The sequence below is a fragment of the Sardina pilchardus genome, chromosome 7, assembly GCF_963854185.1.
Source record: "Sardina pilchardus chromosome 7, fSarPil1.1, whole genome shotgun sequence".
Classification (NCBI taxonomy): Eukaryota; Metazoa; Chordata; class Actinopteri; order Clupeiformes; family Clupeidae; genus Sardina; species Sardina pilchardus.
The window spans coordinates 10188563-10199109 of NC_085000.1; the positions used below are offsets into that span (position 1 = coordinate 10188563).

The window sequence follows — 10547 nt, forward strand, 5'->3', positions numbered from 1 at the left end:
AAAGGGAAAAAAAAGAGTTTTCACATTTGGCAGTAACAAAAAAAAGTAATGTTTCTGTAATTTGAGGCATTTGTCTGACCTGTATAAGACCTGTGTTTTTGAGGCTGTTCAGGTTTTTTTTTTTTTGTATTTGTATTTGTACTTGTTTGTTTGTTTTGTTTTGAGGCCAAATGAACAGATCCTCAGAAGAGGCTCCGTGACAGTTGATGATCAGTCTTCTTTGTTTGACTCCTCCCAGTTTGGCACAACTCCTCCTTTTCCTTCATATTTTTTCTTTCCTCCAACTCCTCCTTGTTCTTCACATCCTTCATTAGTTCCCCACCCCCCCCAAACTCACAGCTCCTCTGGCTTGCCCTCAGCCCTCTCTCTCCAGCACTACAGGAAGTCGCTCTGGTCATTGGAGAGCTGACTCACGGCCATCTCGCTGTTGGTGGTGCCGGTGATGATGCGGGCAGTCTTGAGCGGCGTGACGTCCAGGCAGTGCCCCTTGGTGCCCTCGGGACAGTGCCTGCACGCCACGTGCGTCTCGTGCAGCCCGTTGGACAGCCGCGTGGAGTTGCCGTCCTCCTTGAGCCCCGGGTGACGCCGCGACACCTCGCACGAGTCCTTCTGCGTCGGGTCGGGCACGGCCGGGCACACACAGTGGCACATGACGTGGCAGCAGAGAGTGGCGTCCCGACACAGCAGTTTGCGGAAGTTGGGCTTGAAGATCAAGTAGACCAAGGGGTTGTAGAGCGTGGAGGACTTGGCAAAGATGGCCGCTACCGCAAACGCTATGGGCGGGACCTCCTCTGTGCTGCCGAACGCCGCCCACATGGACACCATGGCGTACGGGCTCCACGCCGTCAGGAAGCCGATGCACACGGCCACCGAGAGCTGCACACAGAGACAACACAACACACAGGCCTGAGCTCAGAGGGGCTCACATGCTGCCGTCTTATGGTCCACCCACAACATCCAGGTTGTGCTTCAACATACAGTATGATATAACAAAGCATGCACACACACATACACACACACGCGCAGGGGCTCTGCTAGAAAAAATGGGCCCTATGATAGACAATAATTCTGGCACCCTGTCAGTGCTAGGCCATTACAATTGTCCTAACCTCCATCCCACCCTAGCGGCACCCACACACACACACACACATGCATGCACAGCATTCTTTGCTCTATGCAAATATGCAAATATTCAATAATGAGAGCGATGATTCACTACAACAAAGTTGCTTATGTATATTCCCATTGTATGACCTCAAATGTCTCAAGAGAAAGTTTAATAAAGTTTTGCTTTCATACTCCAAAAAATAAGGTCGGCACACAGTGTACGGTAGCTCCAAATGATATGATTTTTTAAAAAAAATTTATCTGTAACGTTTCAAGGATCAGAGGTTTTAATCAGGCAGGCTTCCTGAAGCTTCCTTCCACATGAGAAAGATCTTTGTGATATGTTGCCCACACAAAGAGAAAATAATCAAATAAAGCACAGTTTGGAGCCACCTAGTATGCAGGACTTATTCTTTATGTATATTCGTTCAAAACACTCAGGCAATATGGTTCATCCTAATGTGCACCTTTTGTAAACCTTCCATTTGTTTAGCAAACATATTTCTTCCTCTATCACCTTAATGATAAGTCTGCTATCAGATATAATTTACAACCCTATCAGGTCGTGAAGTGGGACTTACTTTTCATCAATGTTCAATGCAGTCAAAACAAACAGACACATTCTCTCTCTCTCAGTTCAATTGAATTAAAATGGCTCATTGGCATGAATTCCATGATTGCCAAAGCATTCTGTAGACCTTGAATAAATACTAAACAACATACTAAAAGTGAGACTTCTACTGAGACTTTGTGTTAGTCTGGCTAGAGTTTAATCCATGAATGAAGGCTGCACATGACATGAGCTGTATTCTCCAGCATGGTTCTGTATAGCACCCCGAGAACCCTTTTTTTAAAGCGTGTGCTCTCCCTCCCGTTCCTCCTGTTACCTTGACGATGAGCGTCTGGGCGTTGGTGATCTTGTTCTGGGGCGAGACGTGCTGCTGGACGGCCTGCCGCGCTCCGCGCACCGCCAGCAGGATGAAGAGGTACGAGAGGAAGATGACGGAGCAGGGCACGATGTAGCAGAAGAGGAAGAGCGAGATGATGTAGCTCATGGCCACCAGGTTGGTGCGCGGCAGGTGCCAGTTGATGCAGCAGGCCGTGCCGTAGGGCTCCGGGCCGAACTCGCCCCAGCCGGACGCCGGCCCCACGGCGAAGATCAGCGCGTAGCACCACGAGCCCAGCACCAGCATCCGGGCATGACACGGAGAGAACTTACTGCCTGGAAAGAGAAGGGGGGAATGGGGAAGGAGAAGAGAGAGCGAGAGAGAGATATATAGAAAGAGAGTGTGAGAGAAAGCAGGAATGGAGGCAGAGGAAAAGAGATATATGTGAGAAGAGAAGAATATGAGGTATACTGACAAGGCTGAAGAGGATCTTTCTCTGGGAGAAGAATAGAGCTGGGCTGGCATTGAGACACACTACCAGTCACAATGACTGTGCTTTGGTATTCAATGTTGGCCCTGCATGGCTCTGATCTGGCCCTACTCTGGCCCTGATCCTGTGTGATTTGGGGAGATCAGAGTCAGCTCTGTTTCTGAGTCTGAGTTTTTTGTTACTGTTATATGGGTCGCAGTGGAGATCAAAGTACTCACGCATGTCAAGTGTTGTAGTGTGTGAAGAGAACGCTATTTTTGCTCTGCTATCTAGGTACTGCTGAAAGAGGAATGTACACACACACACATACACACACACACACACACACATACATGTGTTCCACTTCTCTGCCTGAGGGGACACCATTTATTTTTTTTGCTTCCAGTAGGTTCCTATATCAATGTCAGCATTGAGGCCCAGCACAAGGCTCTGTCTGTCAGGGTGGGAGCCGGAGCTGAGGCGGTAGGAAGATGAAAGCGCGGAGCATGACGGCGGGTTAATTCTCCACACATACTTAAAGGCCACCTCCCGCATGTGAAGGAACAGGGCTGGGTCACATGTTTCATCGGGGGCTGTATCTCAACCAGAGGGGAAAGGGAAAAATGTTATGTAATCCTTCCATCAACCCTATTACTCCCCCCTCACACACACATACACACACACACACACACACTCACACACACACACACACACACACACAAACACACATCTCCCAGCCCCTCCATCCACCCCCCTAACCATCTTGGTCTTCAGTCGCCATGGGACTTCAAACGCTTCCGTATTATACAATGTAATTATTCTCGGTCTCCAGGGGGGGTATGGTTCAGAGGCTAGTTTCAGATCATGTCTTATCCAATGGAAGGAGGGGAGACATGGGAGTAGGCAGAGCATGGGCTGGGGGTGTCATTTATTTATTCATCAGGGCCTCTGGTTGTGCATCGCAAATTGGTGTGATGACAAACATCAAACCGACTTGAATGCAGACCAGATGCAGAAATGGAATGCTTTTATGTCACAGAAACAAACAATATGTGAATAACCATACGTTGTCTCCTGTCACTCTAACCTCTTGTTCGTTGTCACGTCGTCGGAGACGTCATGTAAGATAAAGGGGAAGGCGTTCCACAAAGCAGCTTTCTGCCTCCAAACAGCTTTAATCCTCCGTCTTTTATGGGTGTGTTCCAGCCATGATGCCCTCTAAGCTCTTTGAGGAGCTCTGTGTGTGTGTGTGTGTGTGTGTGTGTGTGTGTTTCAGCCATGATGCCCCCTAAGCTCTTAGAGGAGCTGGGCTGGCAGAAGGGAAGTGAGGTGAAGGAAAGGAGAGCTCTCCATGGGAGAGGAAGGGGAGGCTTCCTTCGCTTTAGGGATAATTGATTCACGCCAAGTTAAGCGTGTGTGAAATGATATCAGTTGGCCGAGCAGAGGGAGCCACGTTTCGCTGCACTGGCTTTGACCAGTCGGGGGTTGGTGGTGGTGGTAGTGGTGTGTGTGTGTGTGTGTGTGTGTGTGTGTGTGTGTGTGTGTGTGTGTGTGTGTGTGAGGGGGGCACTAGGGAGGCCATTTTGGTGCCCCTGTTAAAGGGGGTTGAAATGGAGTCCGAGCCCTGAGTGCCTCAGTGCAGAGATCTGACCCTCGTCTCTCTCAACTCGACTCGCACCACAGCCCTCGCCCATCATCTCCCTTCACCAGCACCCATATCCATCAAACACACACACACACACACACACACACACACACACACACACACACAGTCCAACACCCATATCCATATCCACACCACTGCAGCACTCAGTCATCAAAGGGGAGCGGGAGAGTGGCAGGATAAAAGGGGGCCGCTCTACCACACACACACACACACACACACACACACACACACACACTCACACACACACACACACATATTGTATTCTATGGTTCCTTTCACCTGCCCAGCGTCCCCAGCAGGACGTTAGCTTGTGACTAAATCTGGTTCAAAGCGCCTTTTCTCTTTTGCTGATTTGTGCATGGATGCCTGTTAGAAACCAACTTCATCATCTAAACTAAATGACACTAAACAAATCAGACATACACTCTAGAAACACACCCTCCTTCCCTCCCTCTCTCTCTCACTCCGCACACAATGACAGCTTGTTATGATCAATCACTTCACATGTTCTCCTCGGCTCCCGCTGTGTGAGCTGAGAGGCCTATAAGGAAGAACTTGAGGACGATGCCACATGATGCTATCACTGTCAGACTGCCACCAGGAGAGAACAACACCTCCTATCATCTTCCACACAAGAGCCTTGTGAAAGAGCCTCTCTCTCTCTCTCTGTCTCTTTCTCCTGTGAGTCTTCCTGAGGACTGCTTTGATTACCCTTTGAAATGAGCAGTCCCCCTTTCTTTGATTGAGATTGATTGTGTGTGTGTGTGTGTGTGTGTGTGTGTGTGTGTGTGTGTGTGTGTGTGTGCTTGTGCACATCTCCACTGACCATGCTCGCCGTCCTGCTCCCTGAGGAGAATTAACGATGGTGACATTCCCTCCTGAATCACTGGCTGGCTTGACCCCTCTCGTCTCCACCGTGAATGTAAATGCCTTGAGATTGATATACCTTTAAGCCAGAGGAGCAGGGGGGGCCCTCTCCTTCTCCTGTCACCTCTGCAGTGAGTGGGGTCAAGCCTGTGGCTGTCTCCAGGGACTTAGCCCCATTATCATCCCTCCTTCAGCCAATTCGCTCCCATTATCACACCTGGCACGTGCCATGCAACGTGGGGAGCCGGTCCAGGCATGGCTTTGTGGACAGGATTAAAATGGGATGGGGAGAAGCCAAAGGGCAGGGCTAAATGACTGCTGCATGTCATGGTCAGGGATGAGACCATCACCTTGCCCCTGGGACGGGAAGCGGGGATGGAGAAGTATGTGTGTGTGTGTGTGTGTGTGTGGGGGGGGGGGGGGGGGGGTAAAGAGAAAATGGCACGTAAGAGCCGTGGAAGGGATTTAGGAAAAAAATGCCAAGGCGCGCTATCGGTTTTGGCTGCGAATAATTCTGCGGAGACCCATTTTGGAGATTCCAAATGCATTGTGTCGGGAGTATCTCCTGACTGATGGAGGGAAATCGGAGTCTTCAGGCTGTGAAAATAGGTTTGGGGTTTTGTAGCAGAAGACTCGGGCAAATTTCACAATGTCAAGATCCTTCAAGGAAAACATTCCCAAATTGAAACGAATCCTGATCCTCTAGATGCTGAAAGAGTAATCTCAACATTCTGCTCAGGGGACGAGTTTTATATGGAAGGTTAACAGGCTAACACCTCCCATCTCATTGGATGCACAACCCCTTAGCTTTCAGGGTTTATATAGATGTCCATTTTGCCATGGGATTTCATCCCAGAGCACAGCGATAAAGACATTTCATAGATGGAGTGCTTGTGCTGGGATGTAGGGATGCAATTTTATGAGGCATGCAATTCACTTTAAGTGTTATTTTAAAAGCAATGCAGTTGGGAAACGTTAAATAACACCAATTCACCCAGTACTGAGAAAAGAGGCAATAAATGCTGTTTGTGGGATTGAATTCCATTTAGTCAATGTCAAACCAGCAAGCATGTTGCACACACGTCTGAATCCCAAGCAGGAGGACGATTACAGGGGTCACCTGTCTCCTGTCTAACACGTGTCATTTCACCGCACCTGGGACAGTGAGGAGCTCAGGAGGCAGATATTCCTCATGAAAAACACATCAGGAATGGAATGTCAGAAGAGCGGATAGGTCAAAAGGTTGAACCCCTGCATAATGTGATGGATGGAAGGATGGATGGATGGATGGATGGATGGATGGATGGAAACATGCATCATGGTAGAACTAGTCTGCACCATGTGCCAGAGGGTCTGGTGAAGCCCTCTGTTTGCTATAGATGGATTAGATCCTTCACGCCCTGCCCCTTTACACTATTTGCCAGGCACTCTGCAGCTCCTCTCAAAGATCATACCGATCCAAAAATGTCAAAATGCAAATGTCTATGTCCACACTCCATGAACCTTGCACACAGGAGACACGCATGCACAGACACACACAGACCTAATCCCCACTGATAAAGATCAGCTGTGGCTAAGGACGGCGTCTGGTGCTCCGTTGCCCCCACAGGCGGTAAAGGGCCCGAGGAGGAGCATGGTTGTGGGGTTCCAGATGGGCTTTCGGGGTCCCACCAGCCGTGGACATGAAACAGGAGATTAGTTTGTATGTGACTAGCCTTTCTGCACCTGCTGTGCCGAGCCCATGCCAAGTTGAAAGGGTGTGTGTTATGGGGTGTGTAGGCTGTGTGTGTTGTGACAAAGCATCAAGGAGTTATCGCGTATGAGCAGAAAGCAGCTGATATGCCCTGACAGCTCAAGCGATTGCCACTCTTTGTTTGAGTCCATTTGTACACAGTAAGTGATTGTGCAGTAGCTGCTTTCAGACATAGGCTAGCTGTAAGTCCGCATGTTCTGCGGATGTCAAGTGGTTGGGCCGTATATCTGAACAACATAACCGGACATTTGGAACTCCGAACTTAGCCGGCTATTTCACCACTCCCCTCCTAGTATTTCTGACGAACATTATACAGTATGTAAATTCTGAGATTCTATTCATGTGCGTGTTCAACCATGTTCAACCTGTTCAACCATGCAGAGATTCTGTTCATGTGCGTCGATCGCACATAATGTCCGCACGCCAGCATCATATCTGAACCACCCGAAGGGCTGGACATCCATTTGACAAGGATGCTCATACGCATATGCAGAGGATATGTCTGAATGCAGCTAGTATGTGTTTGTGCGTGCGTGTGTGTGTGTGTGTGTGTGTGTGTGTGTGTGTGAGTGTGAGTGTGAGTGTATGTGTGTGTGTAAGTGTGTGTGGCGTGTGTGATTGTGCGTGTGTTTGTGTATATGTGTGCTCAAGTGTTAGTAATCAGGGTTCTTTGTGGGCAGCTCATATAAACACATAATTATTTGTGTGCATTTGCATATCAAACATGATGACTTGAAAGAAGTCTCTCTCTTGCTCTCTCTCTCTCTCTCGCTCTCTCTCTCTCTCAAAGAAAAACAGAACATAATAACAACTACACCAAATTGTTTAATACTAAATAACCTGTGCCAATTAGTGATTTTGATTACCAGAGACAGTAACAGAGATAAGAATATACAGTATGACTGTACTGTAGTTCAACATATTTCATGACTCTAATTAAATTATTTACATATAATTGACTTTAAGGATAATGAAACAAGCTCACACACACACACAGACACACACACAAATAATATTGTTACCTTCAATGCAAACCTTGACTATAAATTAATGTTTGAGAAAAAAGAAAAGTCAAATGTAGGTGCCTCAGTCTATTGATATGGTTGATATGTAGATTAACCCAGTTAGGGTTGAATAAGAGTCCCGGGGGAAGTTACACAACATGTGCTTTGAATCAGCATGAATAGTCAGCAACACCAACTGAGGATTGAAGTCCCAGACAAACAATAAAGAAGATTCAAAAGAAAGAGACACACAAGACAGAGACTATCACCTCAGCTGATTGCTCTCATTGTTTGTGTGTGTGTGTGTGTGTGTGTGTGTGTGTGTGTGTGTGTGTGTGTGTGTTTGTGTGTACTATATGTGAGCAGACATGTGTGTGTGTGTTCATATGTGGGTGTATGGTTGTCTATGTGTGTGTCTGTGTCTCTGTGAATGGCAGGCATGTGTGTGTTCGTGTGTGTGTGTGTGTGTGTTTGGTATAGAGGAGGTGGTGCTGATGTTGCGATGGCAGCGGAGACTGCGCCGCGTTATGTAACCGCTGGCAACTGTGAGTGGCACGGCGACTAATCCTGCTCATTAGTGGATTCACTCCTGCACACGCATCGCAGCAATTATTCAAATCCGCTCCGAACGCTGCACACACAGCCACTGCACACCTCACGCACACACACACAGCACAGCACATGTACACACACACACACACGCGCACACACACACACACACACACACATGCACACGCACACACAGCACACACAGCACATGTACACACACACAGCACATGTACACACCTTCTTCACTTCTTCACTGTCCCCCCAGCAGCACTCTCGAGAGGGAACAAAGAGAGACGTGAGCTGAAGAAACAAAGGTGCATGCGCCGCTACCCTCTACTGTATTCTTTCTCTCCTTCTCTCTGCTTTACTCTGTTTCTTTTCTCTGTTGTTTCTCCTCTCTCCTCTTTTCTTCTGATCATGTTACCTCCCTCCTTCATTTCTTTTTCTTTTATTGTATTGTATTGTATAGTGTGTGTGTGTGTGTGTGTGTGTGTGTGTGTGTGTGTGTGTGTGTGTGTGTGTGCATGTTTCCTTTCATTCTTTCATCCCAAGGGAGTTGGCTGGGGCCTGTGGAGATTGATTGAGTTTATGTGATCTCCCAGTTTTAAGAAGAGAACAAAGCTTTTCTTTTTTCCACGGGTATTCCCTGATCCCTCGTCAATACCGGGAATTCATTGCCTCGGATAAACGCCTTTTCATTTCCCTGATACTTTTTGCCCCCTCCTTCTCGACTTGCTTTGCATATTTTTAATCTCGCGTGTTGTGTTAAACTCCCTCATACTCCGGTTGAGAGTGCCGCCATTGAAGACTTTTCCAACAGTGCCGTACTGTTTATGCCTCAGCCACGAGAGCTGACAGAAACAAAGTGCAGCACTTTCCTGCCTATATAAACATAACAATCCTGACAAATCCTGTCCAATGAATCCATGCTGGCAAAATGGTCAAACTGCTTTTTGGTGTACTCATATGGATAGACCAGTGAAGGGATTTTTTATTGTTATTATTAGTATTATTATTCTTAAGTACACTACTCACAAAACGTTAGGATATTTGGGTTTCGTGTCACATTTCAGGATGAACCTAAGATTAAGCAATAAGCCCCGAGAGGCCGTGGTTTATACTGTATCATCGAACAGCTAAGGGGCGTTGTTAGGCACGACGTGGAGCGGATTATACAGATAATCATTCTTCTGCCAAGAAATATATTCCCTGAATGGTTGCCATGCAACAACGAGACGCAGCCACTCTAACTTTCGTGCTAGTTTTGTGGTAGCACATTAATATAGAACGAAATGCGGTCAAGGTGTGTATACAGTATATCGTGATATTTACTACGGCATCAAACGTGATTCAGCCAATCACAATGGCACTACGGAACTATCCGTTTTAGAATTCACTATAACCTTTACAGGTGAACTTACAGTACTGTGACCTTTTCTAAACTTTTGAACGCGCATGTCCAACAATTCAATAAAATGTCTCTAATTTTTAGTGAGTAGTGTAGGCTACTGTATGTGTTGTAATAAAACACATACATGATTCATTGCAATACAATCGCAATGAGGTGTTTTTGTTTTCGTTTGTATGTGGTTGTAAGACATATTTCATAAGAGGTTCACATGTATGAGCTGATGTGGAGTGTGTTGGAGTCTTACCATAGTTGGGGCAGCAAATTTTGAGCCAGCACACCCACGAGAGGACAGTCAGGTTGGTCAGACTGCACAGGCCAAAGAAGACGCCACAGAAGGCATAGACCATACACAGGGGCTTAGGAAACAACCACCTGCAACAATAACAGTAATCGAGAGGGAGAGAGAGAGAGAGAGAGAGAGAGAGGAATAAGCACGTTTCCATACATTTCCCACCATCGTCATAATCGTGTTGTATATGTCTGTTTTTGCTTTGCATTTTGCATCATTGCAGCATCATTATCCTTCTTGTGATGACCCTCCCATGTAATGTGAGTAAATAGGAGGATGGCTATTGGGTAAAGTGTGAACGATTACCATTTAGCCTCACTGTTCTAATGACCATCTTTCAGGGAATACAAGAGTAATTGAAGAGATCAATTCCATTGCCCTCATTCAGCTCTTCTTCTTACAGCTTAAATTAGCTGACACCTTTATCTTTCTTACAGCTATTCATTTAGCTGACACTTTCATCCTAAGCATGTTGCCGTATATTCAAGGTAAACATTAGGCTATAGAAGAGTGTGTATTCTCAGAGGGTCAAACCCATAACCTTG

At 46.9% G+C, this 10547-nt stretch overlaps 1 protein-coding gene across 1 annotated transcript in view; it reads right to left on the bottom strand.

The window, feature by feature from the left end:
* Positions 1–375: 375 nt before the first annotated feature.
* Positions 376–10547, bottom strand: part of opn7b (opsin 7, group member b) — an 11933-nt gene continuing 1761 nt past the window's right edge. Inside the window, exons 3-5 of the mRNA XM_062542151.1 lie at positions 9958–10085; positions 1995–2329; positions 376–876 (exon numbers count right to left, since the gene is read on the bottom strand). Coding sequence (XP_062398135.1) covers positions 376–876; positions 1995–2329; positions 9958–10085 — 964 coding nt within the window. The remainder of the gene's footprint in view (positions 877–1994; positions 2330–9957; positions 10086–10547) is intronic.